Below are 23,037 nucleotides of genomic sequence, written 5' to 3' on the forward strand. Positions count from 1 at the left end.
GTAAACAAGATAATTTCTTTTGTGTCAGGTTATCCAGAGTAAATGTGTTTTAATGAACAGCTCTTTCATTGTAAATATCGCAATATGTTGAAAAGGTATTTACTGTACATATGATGTTTTGGAGATTAAGTACAATCTGCTACATATGAAGACAGATTTGCTCAATGAGGGCCTCTAATGTTAGCCACCTATGTTTTAATTGTTAAAGTCCTATATGCCAAATACATAGTTAATTGTTACAACAGAATGAGTCAATGTTAGCCCTTCCTGCTTTGCCTAAATCTCTCCTAGCTTCCTTTCAAATGTCGCACCTTCATGCCAGTCTTCTGTAAGAGCACACCACCTTTCAAGCTTGCTTTCATAGGCCCTGTTTCTTTCACCCCTCTTTTTCTAGGATCTTCTGCCTACCTGGACTTCCTAAATTCAGACCATCCAATCTACTGCCAGAGGCTTATCTCACTGGCATGTACCTTTGGCACAAGGCAGGTAGGTTGCACCTACAACTGTCAGGGACCCTTCTGCCTAGCCAGCATTTGTGTCACAAGCAGAGAACTGAGCCAAATCTCTTCCAGAGTGCCCTAGTGTCCCACAATACGGATGTCAAAACAAAACACAAATTACGTGTTATTTAAGGACGTGCAACATGGCAAGGCCAGAAGATAAAAATAGATGTCAAGAGCAGGTGGTGAGCAGTTCTGCTGCAGATGTAAAGCAGGTCTTGCCTTTCTCATTTAATCCCAACAACAACAACCCTGTAAGATAGGTTTGGATGAGAGGCAGTTACTGGCCCAAGGTAACCCAGCGAGCTTCATGACCAAGTGGGGAATTTGAACCCTGGTCTACCCAAGTCCTAGTCCGATGCCTGGCCTAACCGCTACACCACACTGACCACAACACATTGTCTTAGAGCAACAGCTGAAATAAGTCACAGCAAGCAGGGCCAATGTCAGGAGAGTGCATTGATGGACACCTGCCAAGGCCCCTCGCTGCAAAGTCACCCACTGTTAAACCACAGAACCTCCTGGCCCTGCTGTTCCTCCTCTTTGCTGTCTCTGAGTTGTAGGGATGTATTAAAACTAGGAAAGGATATATCAGTTAGATATTATCATTCCTTGCTCATGTTTGTGAGTTTAGCATATGTCCCTTTGCAGCTCAGAATAAGGAAGCTGTTGATAAACTAGCTTTAGCCTTTTAGTAAAGTAATCCAGGATGCTTTAATGCAGACTACATTTCCTGGTAATTTACCTTTTCTCCCTTAAAAACAATAAACACGCAGAACAGACTTCTTATAAGTAAAGAAAAATTTACTCATTCAGTTTCACAGAGGTAGTCTTGAGAGTGGTGACTAAAAGTAGTTGCAGACCTATATTGTACTTTAGATTAAAATGGAATCTGAGCTGGCCTACATCCTTAGTTATGGATGAGCAAAGAGAAGAGATGAGTATTTGAATATCAAGAAGCAGAGAAAAGAGAGAGCAGGCCAGGAACATAGCCAGCTTTTAGAGCATGGACCCCGCTTACCTGGCAGTACACAACGGGAGTGGCTTTCACAGGTAGTACTGCCAACTTCCTCTGTGTGTGCTTTTCTAGTGAACACGTCTTGTTGGTTTGAGTGCATTGTAAATATCCCACATGAGCAAGTAAGCAGTGGCCATACTGAGGAGATGGAGAAGTTTTTGGCCTCGCACAGGGTGCCATATTTTGAAAGATTACCAAAGTCTGCCCCTGAGGAGGTGCAGCTACTCAGAAAGGGTGGCTACCGATGGCATCTTGCCTGAGCACCTGCTCCAGCACTGATGACAGGCTGTGCCCAGTAAATTCCTTCTAAACAATGTGCTACAGAAGAAATCCCAGTCTTTATTGTCACGTATAAACAAGTACTGAGTCAAGCTTTCCTACCCTTTCAAACCACCACTCTCTCCCAAATTGGGTCAGATACCCAGCTGAGTTGGAGGGAAGGAGCAATGCGTAATTTACTGGAGCTATGCCAAGGTATACCAGCTGAAGATCCTGTACAGTATCTTTGTTTAAAATCAAAATACTTTAAAAAGCAAATAGTAATAAGATAAGGAAAATCTGCTTTAATGTTCCTGCAGTTGGCAAGAGGAATAAGTTTGCATTAAACATTATCATGAATGGAGGTTCTTAAAGCGGTGGCAGTGTGACGGTGCAGCTGTTGCCCTTTGAGATGCCAAAACTTAATGAAGTAGGATAAACCTTGCCGAGGAGACAAACACATAAATGAGATTTATCCCAAGAAGGATTAACTTCTGTACTTACACATTTCCAAGGACAAATAGCGAGGAAAGCTTTCCACATGTCATCAGACGGTGGGCCTGTGGGGGGTGATTTGAGTTTCACACACGCTGAGAATGTCACAAATCCTCTGGAACATGTTAGAATCAATGTTTCTTGTTGATCCAAGTAGAAATCTCCAGAGCCCCGAAGCACAAGCATGTTAACAAAATCCTCCGCTAAGGGGTCATTCAAAAAAGCAAGTCACACATCTAGGGGAAAGGAGAAGGTAGCAAGGTGGTGACAATTTGCAACAAGCAAGAGAAGTTAAAAATGTGGTGGTCTTTCCGGCACAGTCACTTAACGTTGGTCAACATGATACAATCAGAACAGGGATAATTCCAAGAATTGCATCCTCAGTGGGAGCCCCCACTGCAGAAGGAATTATCCCCCCGCCCCGCCTTGGTCCTGATCTTTCTTGGAATGCAGGTGCAGCAGAAGCCACTTGGGTTTCCCTGACTCCAGCCTTTAATAATAATAATAATAATAATAATAATAATAATAATATCTTTATTGTCATTGCCCCCTCTCGGGGACAACGAAATTACTTGGCTGCTCCATCCACCCAGGTAGGGCACTCCACTCAAAATCAGAACAACTATAAAAACACTAATTAAAACAATATCGTATAATACAGCAAGGAAGATTAGATGACTTTCAAAGTCCAGGTTTCCCATTCAGGGCCGAGATCGCTCTGGAGAAGAAGCTGTTCTTGAGACGGCTCATTCTTGTCTTCATCGTCCTGTATCTCCGTCCCGACGGCAGGAGCTCGAAGAGACAGTGACCAGGATGCGATGGATCTTTTACTATGTCCAGTGCCTTCCTCTGGCACCTTGTGGCATAGATCTGCTCTAAGGTGGAGAGTGGGCAGCCAACAATGCTCTCTGCTGCCTTAACAACTCTGCACAACACCATCCTGTCCTGGGTAGTACAGCTTCCGTACCACACACATAAGCCATAAGTGAGCACGCTCTCAATGGCACAGTGATAGAAGGCAAGCAGCAGTTTCTGCGGAAGATGGTTTTTCCTTAGGTTTTTCCTTTCAGTAGCTCTTGATCAGGAGGTTGTCAGCAAGCTGTTCACAGCGCCAGTTAGGGGCTCCCTGACTGCACTTCAAGCATACTGTGTTTTAAACATAAAAAACAGCAAAAGAGCAAATCTAATCTTTAGGGCAGATGCAAGGTCTTTTGCTACCCAGACAGAAGCCATCATAGATTATGAAGGGATGGTTTTGACCTATAAATATTAATCATCATTTTATTATTTGTACCCCTCCCATCTAACTGGGCTGCCCTAGCTTTAAATGGCTCAGGACTACAATACTTCAAGGTCTGCCTCTCCCCATTTGCACTGACCTGGACCCTGCAATCATAATCTGAGGCCCTTCTTCATGTGCGTCCTCTACGAGATGTCTAGAGGGTGGCAACATGAGAGCGGGCTTTTTCTGCAGTGTCTCCCTGCTTGTGGAATGCTTTCCCCAAGGAGGTTCGCCTGTCACCTTCATTACACATCTTTATGTGCCAGGCAAAAACGTTCTTCTTATTCCAGGGTTTTGGCTAATTAAACAGTATATGACCTTCTAAAATGTGTATTTATATTGGATGGGGAATATAGTTTTTGCTTGTTACTATGTTATATATTTTTGTATTTTTATATTGTAAACCACCATGTGATCTTTGGATAAAGGGCTGTATAGAAATGTAATAAAAATCAATAAATGAATGCAGGAATGATAACATCATATACTTTTATTGACTTTTGGTGGGTCTTGTTGTCATTTACTAATCGTGAGGAATGCACCATTTCTGGGCAAGGTACTGGAGCCTGTGGTAGCATCTCAAAAACTAGGATCATTAGATTGAACATTTTCTTACTCCTTTCCCACTACCCCACCATCCCCTGGTGCTACTTTATTTTTAGAAATACTAATCCTCCCCTAAGGTTACAGCATTCTTTCATGGCAATCAACATAGAATAACACACTTGTAAACTGTGAGCAGATTTGATTTGGAACATGCTGATAAATTTGGCAGTAGAAAATAGGTCACTGATTATATTTCCAATTTGCATTTGGCTCTCGTTGACTTTCTGCTAAGTGTGCCAGAAACACAGGTGCTTAAACGGAGTGTTGCAATCTTGGAGTGATATGGTCTATCTTGCTTTCATCACACCATGCCTTAGAGTTACCTTGTGCTGTTTTGATAGAGCTATTAATTTAAATTCTTTATTTAAGGTTTGTGTCTCCTTAAAAAAAACCCTTCAAACAGATTTTCACATATGAATGGAGTGAAACAAAGAATATAATCTTAACCCCAGTGAATGGTTTTCAGACTGACATCTGTACATTAAGAATATGTAAAAATACCAATTTCATGCTCTGACAGCTTATTCTGCATTGGTGGTAGTGGGATAATACCATGGGAATGCGAAATGTCAAAGCATTACATAATGTCAGCCATTCACATGTTCGTCTGATGAGCTATCATGGAGTGTTCCTTAAGGGACATTTCCCCCCCTGAAAAATGAGAATGAGGGAGGAAAAGAGCCAACAAAACAACAAGAAGAATTAAAAAAACAGGCCCTGACTCAAAAATTAACATTATTGTCCAAGCCTGGGCAGTGTGTATGGAGGTCCTGGGCTATCCAGACAACAAATCCCCCCTCAGCCTTGCTGATGTGGTCCAAAGTAAAGGAGAGTAATGTTTCGCTGCAGCTTGGCTGTAGGAGTTGCTGGAAGGAGGCATACAAGGCGACATCAAACCATTTTAGTGACTCCACTGCAGATTTGTGTAGGGTTTACTCCTTAGCCTTTTCTTTTCCCAATGATCTCCCCCAAAGCAGTGGAGGTTTAGGATCCTTCTAGATTGGCTTCCTCTCCATCTGCCCTTCATTTCCCTTTACAGCACATGCAGAAACCACCTTCTCGGCCACGATACCCACTATTGGTCTTCACCACACAATCTGCTGGAGCCTGTCTTTGTATGTATAGAAGTCCCTAACTCACTGAGGGTTTGAGACCCTTGGCTACCCCTCACCTGCTTTAGCCATCCAAAGACGTTTCCTACGGTCTGGCTGCTGTCACATACTAATAGCTTATAGGAACCACAGATGAGAGGTGAATGCAGGGTGGGGACCAAAGGTGGACAAACTACCCCAGAAGGAGCATGATGTGTTCCCCCCACCAGAGATACTAGGTAAAGGTAAAGGTACCCCTGCCCGTACGGGCCAGTCTTGACAGACTCTGGGGTTGTGCGCCCATCTCACTTAAGAGGCCAGGGGCCAGCGCTGTCCGGAGACACTTCCGGGTCACGTGGCCAGCATGACATCGCTGCTCTGGCGAGCCAGAGCCGCACACGGAAACGCCGTTTACCTTCCCGCTGGTAAGCGGTCCCTATTTATCTACTTGCACCTGGAGGTGCTTTCGAACTGCTAGGTTGGCAGGCGCTGGGACCGAACAGCGGGAGCGCACCCCGCCGCAGGGATTCGAACCGCCGACCTTTCGATCGGCAAGTCCTAGGCGCTGAGGCTTTAACCCACAGCGCCACCTGCGTCCCATACTACCCCTCCCCTAATACTCCATACACCCCTTGCATGGACTACCTAGCACTTCAGAAGTTTTGTCCAGGCTAGTACTGAGTGCTAGCTGACTATCAGGGAGCCTTACACTGTGGGAAATTGCTGAATCCTTGCAAGCTCTAAGTTGAAGTGTTTCCATTTCACTGCTTTCTACCTTGATTTGCCTTGTTTTAAGTTTGGTGGTGCTTCTTTTATTATTCATCAGCCACTGTTAATGGTCATAAAAAGTGTGAGAGTGGAAATAAATCCTAAAGAAATGTACCATAATTGTATCTGGCTACATAGTACAATACAACAGCAGGTCTCTGTGCAGATGCTGCAGGCAGATGATTCCCTATCACTGCAACAGACCCATTTCCACAATTCCACTCAGCCCAGTCCTCCTCCTGCAGCAGTATGGGCCAAAACATACCATGGTATATTTAAAGTTTAAAAAGATCTATGACATTATAAGCTTATTGAGGCTTATTCTTAATAGGCAGTCATGTTTATTTAAAGGATTTACTAAGGTCTGTGGTTTCATTGAGTTACTTTAAATAGGTTACTGTTCCTTTATTAAATTTCTATACTACCCTTTATCCGAGGATCACATATAACCATTAAGAATGTAGTTATGGACAAAGGACAATGGCAATAAACTCTCTCTACACACCAGGTCTGGGAACAGAGTGTTGGAAGGTCTACACACACAAAACGGATTTTTATATGTTTGGGAAACAACAAAGGTGCTGATTGTAAGGAAACAAAAAAGGCCAGCTATGAAAAGGGATTAAAATTAATAGAAGGATAAGAAGGTGATTAAAAAAGAATGAAGTGGCATCATCAGGAAGCATTTGGACTTAAGTTTGTAACAGGAATGGGAAACCTAATTATTTTAAAAATTGTATTAAATTTAAGTAATTTGGAAAATGTGTGTGTGTGTGTGTATACCAGGTTAGTTTTTTCTCTATTCAAGCCCTAGCAAATTACTCTCTCTCTCTGGTTAACACACAATTCACTACACCCAGAGACTTTTACAAGTAGTCTTCAACCTGGAACTCACGTCCTTCACTCTTGGGTCCCTTCAATCTTCTTAGGGTTGCTGTTCAGAACAACCAGCTGGCATTTGGCAATAGCCACAAAACCTATCTCTCCTCCTAGCAGACCTTCAGCTCTTTGCCCTGGCGATACCAGTTCCTCGGTTACATCTCCAACTTCCCTTCAGAAACAAATCTCTTCTCCTAGTTGCTCCCCTAAGCCCTCACTGTTCCACTCCAACAGCTACTCTAGTCTGACCAGTACTGAACCTGGCCTTTTATCACTACCATCTGAGTGAAATCCTGTCCTGTGATTGGTTTGTAGTTATGGGCCAATGAGATGAGGCGGAATGTCCACTTACTGACCAGTTAAAACAGCCCCCCCTTTGGTTTTGAATATAAAGCCAGAAACCTCCCCTAATATAGCACCTGGTTGACAGTTTAACTGACTCTTTGCTGCTTGCAAGTCTGCATTCAGTTCAGTTAACTCTTTACATGCCTCACAGAATCAATCAATAATAGAACTGTAGAGCTGGAAGGGATGAGAATAGTGTGATACCTCAGGTTAAGAACTTAATTCGTTCTGGAGGTCCGTTCTTAACCTGAAACTGTTCTTAACCTGAGGTACCACTTTAGCTAATGCTGCTGCGCGATTTCTGTTCTCATCCTGAAGCAAAGTTCTTAACCCGAGGTACTATTTCTGGGTTAGCAGAGTATGTAACCTGAAGCGTCTGTAACCTGAAGCATCTGTAACCTGAGGTACCACTGTAATCTAGTCCAACCCCCTGCAATCTTTCATCCAACGTGGTGCTCAGACCCATGACCCTGAGATTAAGTCTCAAGCTTTACCAACTGAGCTATCCTGAGTTAGCCTCATGTTGTTAAAAAATACATGGACATTTTCATAATAAAACTTTCCTACACTGGAGGCTGGTTTGGGTAGAAGTATTGATTCCAGTCCAAAACGCATTCCAGGCTGGTGTGCAACAGGTACTTAAAGTGAAACTGACAAAAGGTGTAGAAAAAGCAGCATTTTCTGAGTGCTCCTGGATTTCAACCAGGAACTTCATGATCCAAGACCAAGGCTAGTAAACTAAGTGGATCTGTCTTTGTTGAGGCCTCACAGCCTTTTAAATAATATAAGTACAGTAAACATCGGCTCCTGTGACTGGCATACATTATGAAATATCTAATATGGACATGCCTGGTTTAATTATAGAAGCCTCACTTTCTGTCCTTATGTGGACAACAGGGCAGAGCTTTCAGATGGTTTCACCTCGTCAAGTAAATCCAAAGACTTTTCTGGATCCAGCTACAAATGTCCTGCTTCTTGAAACACCTTACATGCACTTTTAAAGGTACGATGGCATTAAAATAACAGTGTCAATTTGATGATCAACAGTTTATTAAAAAACTTTCACAAATTTATGTGTACACTCAACACGCCAAAAGGTCATTTAACAAGCATTTTTTTAAAAAAGAGGGCAGCTTCAAAGGTAGGTGGCAATATGGTCTGCCATTTAAAATGCCCACAAAGCACACACAAGCCTTTGCACCTACCTAGTATTAGTTCTTAGCCTTTACTATCATAGGGATGTTTATGTACTTGTTACATCCCTCCCCTTCCACCAAGGATCACCGCCCAAGCCAGTCTCCTTCTTCATTAGCCATTGCTAAAAGGTCTTCTGGTATTGTATATTCTTTTTTTCTGCAATAAGCCTGGTTAGTGTTGGCTTCAGAAGCAGTGTATGTTCATAAACTGACCATCACAACCATCACTTTCATCCCAGGATGATGCAAGAGTGTAATAATGGCTGTGATCTTAGGCACACTCACTTTGGTGCAAGTTCCACTAATTTCAGTAGGATTCTCTCCAAAACACAGAAGGTAAGAACAGTCCCAATTACAGAATTAATGTACTTTGACCCTCACTTGCCTGGTTCTTAGATCTGCCCTTCTAATTCTATCATGAATTTTTGGTTATGTTATTCTGGTGTTCTAAGAATATACACTGCACAGTTTCCATGAGATTTCGTCTTGTAAAGAATAATTAGGTCAGGGTTGGGAAACCTTTCCCAGCCTTTGGGGAAAACCTTTTGGGGGTTGCATGCCACTGGTGGCTGGAGCAACAGATGAGCTTATCTTTGTAGATTGCAGTCCAACCATGCAAAAGTCAGAGATCTCTACGTGTGTATCTCTCAATCCAGGCAAGCAACAGGCATTTATAAATTTCAAGGATACATCCCAGCCATGCAAAAGTTCTAGAGATGGATGTGGTGCAGGGGAAATGAGAGGTGTGGTATGAAAGTCCCAAAACTCCATAGGGTGGCCTGGAACACCACATTTGGGTTCCACACCTTAGGTCCCCTTCCCCAGTGTAGGAATAGGTAAAGGTCAAGGTAAAGGGACCCCTGACCATTAGGTCCAGTCGTGACCGACTCTGGGGTTGCAGCGCTCATCTCGCTTTATTGGCCGAGGGAGCCGGCGTTCAGCTTCTGGGTCATGTGGCCAGCATAACTAAGCTGCTTCTGGCGAACCAGAGCAGTGCACAGAAACGCTGTTTATCTGCCCGCCAGAGTGGTACCTATTTATCTATTTGCACTTTGACAAACTTTCGAACTGCTAGGTTGGCAGGAGCAGGGACCGAGCAATGGGAGCTCACCCTGTTGCAGGGATTTAAACTGCCGACCTTCTGATCAGCAAGTCCTAGGCTCTGTGGTTTAACCCACAGCGCCACCCACGTCCCCAGTGTAGGAATACATCAGGACAAATCAAAGCATCTATATAGTGATTCAACCAAATGAGATCAGCCCCAAAATCTACCTTTAACCCAACCTACAACTTATATAGGGATGCGGGTGGCACTGTGTGTCGCGAAATTCCTCGCGGCGCTTTCAGCAGAAACGCTCAGAGTCCCAGGTTTTTCCCAGTGCAGTCTTTTAATGTGAGGTATATACAGGTATTTACAAAAACAGTCCAAACAGAGTACCTGCTCCTTAAGGCAAATGAATACTCTCCACACAGCATCACCACACCACAGCACAACCACCACAGCAACCACACCCACTGTTAAACAGGCTTTTCTTTTTAAAACAGGTGATAGCCAATCACATTAATCACATTCCTGCTGAGTCACTCTGACTCAGCACTTCACAGGGTATTGCATCATCCTGTTGAAGCCTGCAGACTTATTCAGTATCCTGCGAATCCCAACAGACTTGCCGATCAGAAGGTTGGCTTTCCGAATCCCCGTGACGGGGTGAGCTCCCGTTGCTTGGTCTCAGGTCTTGCCAACCTAGCAGTTCGAAAGCACGTCAAAGTGCAAGTAGATAAATAGGTACCACTCCAGCGGGAAGGTAAACAGCGTTTCCGTGCGCTGCTCTGGTTCGCCAGAAGCGGCTTAGTCATGCTGGCCACATGAACCAGAAGCTGTACGCCGGCTCCCTTGGCCAATAAAGTGAGATGAGTGCCACAACCCCAGAGTCATTCGCGACTGGACCTAATGCTCAGGGGTCCCTTTACCTTTACAACTTATATGTCTGTTTTCCCCATACTAACATTCCTTTCATCCCTTTATTTTTTTAAAACACCAGTAAAAAACAACTAGTTTCTACTAATCCTGCGTCACTTGGGATGCGACTAATACACAGGTTATAAAAGGCAGGTGGCTGTAGATGAAGCAAGCCCATATGTGATCTGCTGAAGTTCCTCCTCTCAGGAAGATTAGGATCTGCTGCCCCCTTGGATCCTGCTGCCTGAGGCACCTTGCCACATGGGTAGAATCATAGAATCATAGAGTTGGAAGAGACCACAAGGGCCATCGAGTCCAACCCCCTGCCAGGCAGGAAACACCATCAGAGCACTCCTGACATATGGTTGTCAAGCCTCTGCTTAAAGGTAAAGGTAAAGGTACCCCTGCCCGTACGGGCCAGTCTTGACAGACTCTGGGGTTGTGCGCCCATCTCACTTAAGAGGCCAGGGGCCAGCGCTGTCCGGAGACACTTCCGGGTCACGTGGCCAGCGTGACATCGCTGCTCTGGCGAGCCAGAGCCGCACACGGAAACGCCGTTTACCTTCCCGCTGGTAAGCGGTCCCTATTTATCTACTTGCACCCGGAGGTGCTTTCGAACTGCTAGGTTGGCAGGCGCTGGGACCGAGCAGCGGGAGCGCACCCCGCCGCAGGGATTCGAACCGCCGACCTTTCGATCGGCAAGTCCTAGGCGCTGAGGCTTTAACCCACAGCGCCACTAAGACCTCCAAAGAAGGAGACTCCTCCACACTCCTGGGCAGCAAATTCCACTGTCGAACAGCTCTCACTGTCAGGAAGTTCTTCCTAATGTTTAGGTGGAATCTTCTTGCACGAAGCACAGGCGCTAAGAGGGGATTTTCTTAAAGCGACAACTCTGGTATCGCTCCAGACCCCCAAGCGCTGCCTTCCCGCCCCTGGCGCGCCCCCGCCCCTCTTTTTCATCGCCAAGCCGCCCAGCCCTTCTCCTTCACAGACAAGAGCGCCGCCTCCGCCTCCGCCCTCCCACCCCGCCCGCGGCCTCAAGCCATAATGACCCGTCAGGTTTGTGTGTGTGCGCGCGCGTGTGAGAGAGACGGGGCGCCAACGCGCCTGCGCCCTGGCCTCCGTGGCAAGCCGGCGCGCAGGCGCGGCCATCAGCGTCCCGCCCCCTTCTTTGCCTCAGCGGGCGGAAGCGCAGCCCGACGCGAGGGGCGGGAGGAGGAGGAGGAGGAGGAGGTCGTTGGAGGCGCCTGTTCCGGTCGCGAGGGGCTTCCTGGTCGCGGCAGGCAGCGCCAGTGAGTAACGTGCGCGAGGGTGGGAGCTCGAGGACTAGGCGGCCTTGACCCCCGGCCCGGCCAGCTGTTGGCGCGCCCGCTTTTCCCTCACCCCCGCGCCGACCTTACCCAACTCTCCTCTCCTCAGGTTGCCCAAATTTCACCCTTCTGGCGGGAATAACGCTCGGGTGGGTGGGTGTTTTGTTACGTTTTTACGGGGGGGGCACTCTGCTCATGCTCGAAGGCGTCGGCGTCTCCTTAACCTCTCCCTCCTGCTTCCCGTCAGGAGGTCAAAAGCATTGATGAGCCACAGCCTCTCTCAAACTTGGGTCCACAACCAGATGCTGTTGGACTACAAGTCCCATCCTCCCCGACCGCTGCCCCTGCTCGCAAGGGTTGATGGGAGTTGTAGTCCCAGGCACAAGACCTGGGGACCCAAGTTTGAGAGAGGCTGTAGGAAGGGATACCACATCGCAGCATTTGTTGGGTCTTGTTTGCCTTGTTGCGAGTCTGTTCAGAGAAAATGTATTTTTCACATGCTCTGGGGTGGACAGCGCCTGGGATGCTTGAGAAAAACTATTTGCGGTCCTGTTTAGCTTCAAAGTGTGGAAAGATTGTGTTGGCCACTCCCTCTTCCAACATAGCACAGTTGGCAACTGATCTTGGGGAAGGGGAGCAGGGAGTAGTGCCATGAGGCAGAGCTGTAGCTGTGGAGGGGGTGGGGGGCTAGCCAAGTTTCTTGCCCTGGGTGAAGCCTCCATAGGGACGCCAAATGTGTGCTGAGTGTGTGTGTGTGCCAAACAAGGTCTTTGACCCGGGTGAAATAAAGCCTAGTTTTGCCTGTGCTTGAGGATACTTAGTTCTACAGAGGCATATATGAAGCATTTATGAAATTAGGAGTACAGAAATATTTTGGTATCTTGAACACATGGCACATTCGTTATTAGCCAGGCTTTCTGTAACCAAGATGTTTGAACTGTGCTAGGTATTATATGGGTGTACAAAATATAAGAAGAGCCGAGTAGCCTCAGCCACAGTGCTATGTAGTCATTGCACTTGCAAACTAGATTCCTATGAAAAGGCAAGAAGTAGGACATGAGTGCAACAGTACTATCCACGCTTGTATACCACTCGTATTTGGAGGCTCACTGCCTCTGATAGTGGAGGGTAGAAACTCAGCCATTGTGGTTTGTAGCCATTTGATAGCCCGATCCTCCTGGAATTTGTCTAATCCTCATTTACACCCATCCATTTAAAAAGCCATGGTGGCCACAACTATATCTTAAGGAAGCAAATGCCATAATTTAACTATACACTGTGTGGAGAAGTACTTTCTATTGTGTAGCCTGAATCTTACTGAATTAAGTCCAAAATGTCCAAATGAATTAAGTCCAAAATGTTGTTTCCTCAATTCAAGGGGAGTTGCTCTGACCCATTGATCACTTTGGTTGTCCTTTTCTGAACTTTTCAAGCCCCACAATTTCCTTTTTAAGGGGAGGCAACCAGAACTTTACACAGTATTCAAAATATGCTCATGCCATAGATTTGTGTAATGGTATTATGATACCGGCAGTTTATTTTCAGTTCCATTCCCAATGAACCCTAGCATGGAATTCTCCTTTTTCATAGCTGCCATCTGCTGAGACTGAGTCGACTTCATTGAACTATCCACTACAATCACAATGTCTCCTTCCTGATCAGTCACTGCTAATTTAGAGCACATGAGTATATATGAGAAATTAAGGTGTGTCCCCCCCACCCTCATTCATCCCTTTACACCGACTTACACCGAATTACATTTGCCATCTTTCTTACTCTCTGTTCACTCAGTTTGGAGAGAACCTCCTGGAACGTTTCACAATCCTGTTTTGTTTTAACCCCCTGGACAGTTTGGTGACTTGGCTACTTTGTTGTTCACCGCTAGCTCTTAAGTAATTTATGAAGATGCTAAAAAACACATCCCAGCACTGATCTTTGGGGAACTCATTCTATCTCTTTATTGGGAGAACTGTCCATTCCTACATTCTGTTTCCTGTTTCTTAAGCAGTTACTGATCCACAGTAAGATCTTTGTCAAATGATTTTGGAAAGTTTTAAGTAAGCAGTGTCAACTGGATCACCTCCGTCTATATACTTGTTGACGTTCTCTAGTCTAAAAGTTTAATGACACAGGATTTTCCCTTGCTGAAGCCATTCTGGACTTGTTCTTCTGTATGCTTGTTAATTCTACCAGTTTCCTCAGAACAAACATTAAGCTAACTAGCCTTTAATTTCCAGAATCCCGCTTGGATCTGTTTTTCAAAATTGATGTTGCATTGGCTGCTTTCCAGTCGTCGGGTATGGAGGATGATCTTGGGGAAAGGTTACATATTTTTGTTAGAAGACCAGCAATTTCACATTTGAGTTCTCTGAGAACTCTCAGGTGGATGTTATATGGCAATTTGTCAGTTTTTATTTTTTCTGTTAGGCCTAGAGAACGTCATCTCTTGCCACCCCTTTCTTCCTCAGTTCCTCAGAATATTACCGTATTTTTCGCTCCATAGGGCACACCTAGTTTTTTTTGGGGGGGGGAATAACGGGGGAAAAAATTATTCCCCCCCCCAGCCCCAAAGAGCAAAGAAGCCAAGACAGCGAGCGGGATCCATCCTGCTGGCTGTCTTGGCTTCCTCTTTAGCCACACATAACCTCTCCAGCCGGGAGAGGCTGCGCGTGGCTTTGGCAGAAGCCAAGACACCGAGCGGGATGGATCCCGCTCGCTGTCTTGGCTTCGTTTTTAGCCGCGGGGCTGGGGAAGCCCGAGCTTCCCCCGACCCCAGCCCCCAAAACAGGTCTAGGAGCAGCAGCAAGATTGCGCGCAACCTCACCGCCGCTCCCGGGCTTCAGGCTGCAGGCTGCTATCCACAAGTCTTCGGAGCGCTCCGAAGGCTTGCGGATAGGTGCCTGAAGCCTGGAGAGCGAGAGGGGTCGGTGCGCACCTTCACTGGCTAATGTTCCACAGCCCTCGAGGTTTAAGCGGATGTTGTCATCTTTGTCGTCTCTGGCACCTCCCAGCAGCATCCAGCTCTCTACATTATCACTTTCAGAGGCAATGCTTCTCACATCATCTGCATTCTCATCACTAGAGCTGTCCTCTATTACTAAGATCTTGTGGATCATGCGAATACCTTCATGATGAAAGGAGATAGACTTTTCACTAGTCCTGTGGTCCATCCCTTTGAATATGGAGTAATCTGAGAAGAATGTCTAGTGGGCTTTGGCGAGGTGAGCTCTGCAAGACTGTGTGTTCTTCCTGGCATTGGAGCTCCTGGTGTTGTTCGCTTCTGGATCCTGCTTCTGTAAATGCTGTCTTCGGTGTCTGACAAGGTGATAACATCTGGACTATCTGAAACATGAGTGACTTCACTGTCTGAAATTATAACAAAGTTGTTGGTTTTTTCCTCTTTACTAACTGAACTCTGCTTTTGCCCAGATCCATGTTCTTCAGTTTCTTCTTCTCCAATAGCATCCTCATGGCCTTGTGCATAATGGACTTGGCTATAAAGGTGAAATTCTACTTCGCTATCAATACTTTCTTCACTAGAAGCCTCTTCACAGTAGAGATCATCTTCACTCCATAGGAGGCACACACATTTCCCCTTCATTTTTGGAGGGGAAAGAGTGCGTCTTATAGAGCGAAAAATACGGTAGTTCAGGTACACAGTTCTTCCCTATATATTCTGCTGCAGAGACAGATGCAACAAATTCATTCAGCTTCTCTGTAATCTTCTTCAGTACACATTTGATTCTCTTATCATCCAGAAGTCCAGCTGCCTCTCTAGCTGGTCTCCTGCTACAAATGTATTTGAAGAATTTTTGTTTGAGGTGTTTGTTTATAGCATTGTGCTTCTCAAATTATTTTTTAGCATCCCGTTGGCATTTCTTTTGCCAAAGTTTGTGTTCCATTTTGTTCTCCTGTTATAAAACCCACAGAATAACACTTTTATATAGCGTATTTCAAATATTCATAGTGCTTCGTGCACAATAATAATCCCTACAGTAGCTCTGCTAGGTGAGCCAGTATTATTATCCCCGTGTTGTAGGGTGAATGATAAAAAGTGGTTTGCTGAAGTCTGTCATTGGTTGGAATTAAATTAGTAGAGTCTTGTTTATGAAAAGTATGCCACAATACATTGGCTGCATGGTGGTGTGTCACTATATAAGCCATAAGACATGGCTTGCCATGAGTGAGCAGTGTGCAAATGAATACTGCTGAATAGCTCCTATTTTGCCCTCATTTTGTTTTGCTGGGAGCAACAAAACATGAACCTTGCCTTTATGTGTGAACCAGTGCTTCTGGTTTGCTCCTCCCAAACTGTTTGGTGAACCAAGAACAAGCCTTGGCTGAACATCAGAAACAAACAACTGATGCTAGTTACCATGCCACACTAAGTCAAGGCTTCATGATTTGTTGGTCCTTGCTTAATGAAGAGAGGTGCAAAATGAGAGTGATTCTGTAGGATGCAGTAGTTCACTGTTCACAGCAAGCCGCAGTTCATGGATTACCATGGCATATAAATTTGGCCAACAGGTTGGTGCTGGATTCTTTGAGTTTGTTTGTTTTTTAAAGAAAAATACAGTTTGTCATTGTAATAAGATACAGATTTTTTCCATCTTTCAACTGGAGGTGGGAAGGCCCGGGGTGGTAGGAAACCACCACGGGGTGGTAGGTGCCCCAGTTTTTCTGTTTCTCCTCTAATTTGTTCTCAAAAATAAAAAGCCCAGACAAATTTTGAATCACGAGTTTTCTCCAGTTTCCCTCCCACCTCAGGTCCTTTGCATCTCTCAGATAGGGTTATTGCTTTTTAGCTTGGCCTATTGGAGTTAGTCCAACCATTTACCAGGTCCCTGGAGGAAAACAAGAGCTTATTGTGATCAGACTATATTATAATTACAGACATGGTGACATCATTTAAATTGTTTTTACTATTAAATACAGAGTTGAAAAGCTGGTAATCAATGGTGGATATAGTTAAAGCAGGCTTTGGCAAACATTTCAGTCTAATGCACTTGCACTTGCTGTTGCTTTTTGTTCCTTAAAAATATTGCTATTTTCACCTGGATTTGGAACTTCTTGCCTCCCTGAAACCTGGTTGGTGCCTGCAGTATTATCATTCAGATGGCAGTCCAATATTTTGTTTCTTACATTTCCTTTGGCGATTTTTACTGATGTTCAGCTGAGAGATGGCTTATATATTTTGATTTTTATGTATTTTTGTGATTCTATTGATAATAACATTTTATTTCCTCACAGTTTTATTGTTAGCCACCCTGAGATCTTTCACAAAATAGAATAGAGTGGAACAGAAACAGCTTGATTAAATGCCACTAGTAAAAATTTCCTATTTCCTTGTCTTTAAGAAGTTTATAGCCCCAGGCACTTTCCTGGCTTCTTCAGGTAGGGTTCTGAAAGACCCCCCACCCCCGGCTGAAACGCTGAAGATCCGCTGCCAGTCAATGTAGATGGTACTTAGCTAGATAGCCTTATCCCAAGTCATATCGCTGGTCTATGTTCCTATGTACTGTTTGTGAGTTGTGACTGGCAGGTGAAACACAGATTGCTTTCCCCCAGTATGTGCCAAGATTTTCTCTAAACATCAGACTTCTTTATATTTTTCTCTGAGTGTAAATCTTCTCTGTTCTTAAAAACTCTATTCTTGTGCTTTAATGAGGAGCCGGGGAACTCTTTAAATAGTATGCCCTATCGCAGGTAATTCCTTGTCTCCATCTTACATTGGTTCACAGATGTTGTGTTGCATCTGTGTAGCATGGCAATATGGCTTGACTTGATAGCCTTGAGTCAACAGCCACCCCTTCACTGTCTGCTTTGTATGAAGGGGTGGTTATTAAGTTATTTCCTGTGAGAAATATCCCCACAGTCTAAGGCTCGTATGAATGAGCTCAAAGTGTGGAAAATTAAGCCCCTCACAGCATGCATTGTGTTCTTTTAACTCCAAGGCTTCTACTGTTACCATGCCAGGGCCTGTTAGCTTTACTTAAGATATGAAAGTGGTCCCTGGCTTACTAATGTTGTGTCAGTTTATGGATTTTGTTTGCTATGGAATGAGAAAAGTGCTTTCTATTAGGGGGTATGAGTGATGTTATAAAAATGCCCAGCCAATAATTTTTTGTCAAGTGCCTCAGATCTACACAAAGTGAAAAGGGAGAACAGGCTCTGTCAGCAGGCTTACGCGCTGAAGTATTGCCACACAGCTGAAATTATGGTGCTATCATTTAATATTTCACCATTCTTCCCAGCTCTATGCATTTATATTTACTACTTTTATTGTAAAAAATCAGTTTCTGTGGAAATTCCTTTGATATTTTCACTGACTGCAAACAGGGTGGTGAAGTAAGCATGATTATTTTGTGATATCTTTGGGTTACTGCCAGCTACACATCTTCTGGGTTCTGTTGGTTTGAATCTTTCTTATTTATTTATTTATTTATTTATTTTATTTATTTTATTTATTTTATTTATTGAATTTATATACCGCCCTATACCTGGAGGTCTCAGGGCGGTCCACAAAAACCACAAAATACATAATCGAAATAAAAACAATCCCATAGCCCCCACCCCCTTCTGAATTTATCATGTTGGCAATTGAACTGCATCTTTTAGAAGTAAGTGGAAGAAAAGCAACTTCGTTGATCACCAACTATAATGGTTGTAAGGGGGTTACTTGTCCGTAAGTTGCCTTCAGTTTTAGTTATATTGCCTGGCCAACCATCCTTTGGCTGACAGCTCACACTCCGTGACCGGTCAGTCACTTGCAGAATCCGTCAGTGGGTGTTTCTTGAACGTCTTCCAGCATAAGAGCTGTTTGACGCCTAGTCTCCTCCTACTTTCCCTGCACGGAACTCGTCTGCGCAAGTACGGGGAAGGCAGGGGCGTGTCAGCGGTCTCTCCACTAGTCTCTGGTGAAGGGTCTTGGAGCGCTGTCTCCACTTCCTCCATCTCCCTCTCTTCTCTACTGCTGTTGCGCTGAATTTCTTCCCCCCTGCTGGTCCCCTCTCCGGCATCGCTCTGGAGCCCTGCCTCCGCCTCTCGCTCTGATGTCAGTTCCCTGACACCAACCCATATGTCTTGTAGTAGCCATTTCTTTATTCCCTGGGCTAGCTGCCTCTAGTTCCCTTCTTACCCTTGGAGGAAGACAGAGCATTCAGACAGTCAATGTGCCACTTTCGTGTGGCAAGTAGCATTTAGCCCTTTGCAAGCCTATATCTAGTAAAGTGTAAGGATGCCTGGTTGTGTGCCTAAATAACTTGTTCTGACTCTTTAAATCTGGGGCTGGCAGTGTGAACCATCCCTGGATGACTCTTTGCCAGTCACAGACACAGTGCACCTTTGTGTCACCTGTGTACATACTCTCATTTTTATTTTATTTTTTTAAAGAGGCCAATATTTAAAAGCAAGATGCCATGCCTTGTATAAACACACAGCCTTCATAAATGTGATACGTACACTTTTATACTCAATTTATCCATATGTGAATGAGTGCCAGATGTTTCATGTGACTTGGCTGTGAGCGGCTAGTGTCAAAGAGCACTCTTGCCTAATAGTACCAAACATTGTGACCACCTGCAGAAAATGTAGTGGTTTCTGTATTCTTGAGGGACTCAACAGGTATTCAGAATGAAAGCAAAAGAAAAGGTGAGACTACTTTGAAAGGTTTTGGCCCTGGAGACTTAGGGATCCACTTAGTTTCCAGAATGATTTGGGGTACTTAGGTGGTACCATTGATGCCTCTCTTGTTGCACTAGCAGGATGTGAAATGGGTTTGCTATAGGCAGAGATGCTCCTTGATGCTGTGCATTTCATTGGACCCCAGCTCCCTGTTTTAACGAGGAGCCAGGGAACCTGAAGTATACAGAGATGGCTTGAATGCCAATACAGTGGTGCCTCGCAAGACGAAATTAATCCGTTCCGCGAGTCTCTTTGTCTAGCGGTTTTTTCGTCTTGCGAAGCAAGCCCATTGATGGCTTAGCGTATTAGCGCTATTAGCGGCTTTTAGCAGCTTAGCGGCTTAGCGGATAAGCAGATAAGCGGCTTAGCGGCTTAGAAAAAGGGGGGGGAAGGAAAAAAACCCGCAGGAACTTGCAAGACATTTTCGTCTTGCGAAGCAAGCCCATAGGAAATTCGTTTTGCGAAGCACCTCCAAAACGGAAAACCCTTTCGTCTAGCGGGTTTTCCGTCTTGCGAGGCATTCGTCTTGCGGGGCACCACTGTACTGGAAAGACTGTATTGAATCTAACCAACCATTTCATAGTGTCCAATTGCAGACCTGTGTTGTGGTGGCAACAAAGAGGTAGTGTTTCTCTTTTTCTCCTTCCTTTGCTTCAGTGAAATTATGTCCATTTGTGTTCTTCCAGGTGGTGAGGGTCTAACCCTAAGCTGAACCAAAGGCTGATCACTGCAATGTCTTGGCTATATTATTTGCTGATAAACTTGCTGACATTGGTCCGACTTGGACACAGCCATAGGGGCAGAATTGAAATTGGCAGTGTTGGACTCAGTCCTCTTGGTGCAGTAGCTAGGATAATTCTGATCTCTTCTACCTTGAGGATGTTGTTCATCTTAGCTAGTGAAAACCTGTCAGTTGCAGCTGAGTAGACCCATGGCCAGGGTTGTTAATGGTTCATTATTGGATGGTGAAATTCTTCCATTTCTGAAGGAAGAGTTCTTTCAACTGCTTTTAAAACAGCTTTCGTCAAATCTAATTGAGACGAGTTGGAGGTGAAGCTGGTATAAAATTGAAAGTAGTTTGGAGGGAGATTGATTGGACTCCAGTAAACTCCTTAAAACATGCAGGGGATTGCCTGAGATGACGGGCAGAATCCGCGACCAGGGGAAGGAGACAGTGGAAGAGGACTGGAAGAAATTTAAAATATACCTTAAAAACTATTGTAAAATTGAGGAATGCTAAGATGTCATGGGGTAAGAAGCAGAGAATTGCAGCTGTAACCAAAAAGCTAAAGGAAATTTAATGAAAGGGAATCAGGATAATTGACTAAAGGGTTGCTAAAGAACCACTAAACAAGGATGCGGGGATGGGGAGGTATGGGGAAGTCAAAAGAAAGAAGGGTATGAAAATATAATTTTGAAGTTATACTGGTTTAAACGTTTTGTATGTTTTTGTTTGTGTTTTGATTTTTTTGTTTTTCTGTTTTGTTCTGTTTCTACTATGTGTTTGAAAAACGAATAAAAATTATTTTTTTTTAAAAAAAACATGCATGGGATTGCACTGTTAAAGTGGTTGGCCTGAGGTTTTGTGCATTTTAAAAGTTGGTACTTGCATGTAAATGAAATCTTCATTTGGTATTGATTAGCATCATTCATTATTTTGGTTTGTCTCTTTCTTTTGCTAGATGCAAAATACTTTCCACAATGCTTGGTGGATATGATGATATAGAAGCATTTGAAGATGATCTCTACTGTGAAGAGTCTTCTAGTGAAGAAAGTATTGATAGTGAAGTAGAATTTCACCTTTATAGCCAAGTCCATTATGCACAAGGCCATGAGGATGCTATTGGAGAAGAAGAAACTGAAGAACATGGATCTGGGCAAAAGCAGAGTTCAGTTAGTAAAGAGGAAAAAACCAACAACTTTGTTATAATTTCAGACAGTGAAGTCACTCATGTTTCAGATAGTCCAGATGTTATCACCTTGTCAGACACCGAAGACAGCATTTACAGAAGCAGGCTCCAGAAGCGAACAACACCAGGAGCTCCAGTGCCAGGAAGAACACACAGTCTTGCAGAGCTCACCTTGCCAAAGCCCACTAGACATTCTTCTCAGATTACTCCAAATTCAAAGGGATGGACCACAGGAACTTCAAGAAAGGAGAAAAGGACTAGTGAAAAGTCTGTCTCCTTTCATCGTGAAGGTATTCGCATGATCCACAAGATCTTAGTAATAGAGGACAGCTCTAGTGATGAGAATGCAGATGATGTGAGAAGCATTGCCTCTGAAAGTGATAATGTAGAGAGCTGGATGCTGCTGGGAGGTGCCAGAGATGACAAAGATGACAACATCCTCTTAAACCTCGAGGGCTGTGGAACATTAGCCAGTGAAGGTTAGTATGTTTTTTTAGGATTATAACTCCAAATAGAGCTCAGAACTATGATGACGATCTGGCTGTTCTGATGGAAACAATGAGTGATATCCAGTTGTAACAGCACACTTGTGTAATGGGCATTTTGGTAGCAGAAGCCCCATTCTTAGCATAGCTGTTATCTGCTAAATATAAAAGTTCCTTTCAGGACAATTCCTAAAGTGTGTTATTGCTGTTTATTATTATTTTTTTTAAAAAAGCTTTCCTTATCACAGTTTATCATTGTAATACAGGTTACCTTCCAAAAGCTGGAGATTTGCTCAAAGTACACACTGGTAACTTTATTATAAAGTTTCTATTGTTTATTTACCACTTGCCAGGGTGTATGGAGTGTTAGGGGAGGCATAGTACCTCTGGTGGGGAACATGTTGTGCTCCTTCTGGGATAGTTTGTCCACCTTTGGTCCCCACTCTGCACTCAGTTCTCACCTGTGGCTCCTAGCAGCTGCCAGCATGAAACAGCAGTCATACCCTGGGAATGGCTTTGATTAGCTGGCTAAACTAGGTGAGGATAGCTGATGGGCGGATTGAGTGGAAGAGACCAATAGTGGGTCCAGTGGTCAAGAAGGCAGGTTCTGCACATGCTGTAGAGGGAAGTGAGGGGCAAATGGTGCTTGTCAACCTGGGAAGGTAGCCCATCTAGGAGAAGGAAAACTCTGATCCTAAACCTCTATTTTGGGGGAGATCATTGGGAATAGCAAAGGCCAAGGAGTAAACCCTACATAAATCTGGAGTGGAGTCCCTAAGATGGCTGGATGGTGCCTTATACACCTCCTTCCAGCAACTCCTGGCACCAAGTTGGTGGCAAATGTACTGCTCTGCTTTCCTTTGGACCACATCAGCAAGGCACCGCCCAGGCTTGCACTGCTAACATAGCAGCTTGATTTCACTCCCAGAGGCACATTCTATTGTCTCTCGAGACAGACTGATGTCAACAGCAGCCACCAGCCAACTTTATTCTTCCCATTCCCTTACTTCGTTTACCATATAGCCCAGCCTTCCTCAGCCTAGTGCCCTTCAGATGCTTTAGACTACAGTTCACATCTGTCCCAGCCAGCACAATACAGCCGCATTCTGACTGAGGCTGAATGATTGTAATCCAAAGTATCTGAAGGGCACCAGGTTGGGGAAGGCTGATCTAGCCTGATGACAAGTTCTGTAACTTGCACACTATTCTGTGACTTTTTGCTTGGCCTAATAAAGGTATTGCTCCAATATG

General features: G+C 44.5%; 1 protein-coding gene and 2 long non-coding RNA genes across 9 annotated transcripts in view; 1 reads left to right on the plus strand and 2 right to left on the minus strand.

Annotated features, from left to right (window-relative positions):
- Positions 1-9,281, minus strand: part of LOC307206570 — a 29,317-nt gene extending 20,036 nt beyond the window's left edge. For 3 of the 5 annotated variants that reach the window (XR_013834360.1, XR_013834361.1, XR_013834362.1), the window contains exons 1-2: positions 6,914-9,281; positions 2,281-2,507 (exon numbers count right to left, since the gene is read on the minus strand). This is a non-coding gene — a long non-coding RNA (uncharacterized lncRNA). Of the gene's footprint in view, positions 1-14; positions 753-2,061; positions 2,508-6,913 lie in introns of those variants that run through there. The other 2 variants (XR_013834363.1, XR_013834364.1) reach the window with 2 other exon arrangements.
- Positions 2,786-3,321, minus strand: LOC307206923. Its single transcript, XR_013834539.1, has 2 exons — positions 2,892-3,321; positions 2,786-2,850 (listed from the first exon to the last, which is right to left on the minus strand). It is a non-coding gene; the product is annotated as an uncharacterized lncRNA (long non-coding RNA).
- A 2,266-nt stretch (positions 9,282-11,547) lies between the features above and the next one.
- ZCCHC7 (zinc finger CCHC-type containing 7) overlaps positions 11,548-23,037 on the plus strand; it is a 134,059-nt gene continuing 122,569 nt past the window's right edge. The window contains exons 1-2 of one of the 3 annotated variants that reach the window (XM_079959506.1): positions 11,548-11,690; positions 21,074-21,780. In XM_079959506.1, coding sequence (XP_079815632.1) covers positions 21,093-21,780 — 688 coding nt within the window. In that variant the 5' untranslated portion in view covers positions 11,548-11,690; positions 21,074-21,092. Of the gene's footprint in view, positions 11,862-21,073; positions 21,781-23,037 lie in introns of all 3 variants that reach the window. The other 2 variants (XM_079959508.1, XM_079959507.1) reach the window with 2 other exon arrangements.

This window comes from Podarcis cretensis (genome assembly GCF_951804945.1).
Source record: "Podarcis cretensis genome assembly, chromosome: 17".
Lineage (NCBI taxonomy): Eukaryota > Metazoa > Chordata > Lepidosauria > Squamata > Lacertidae > Podarcis > Podarcis cretensis.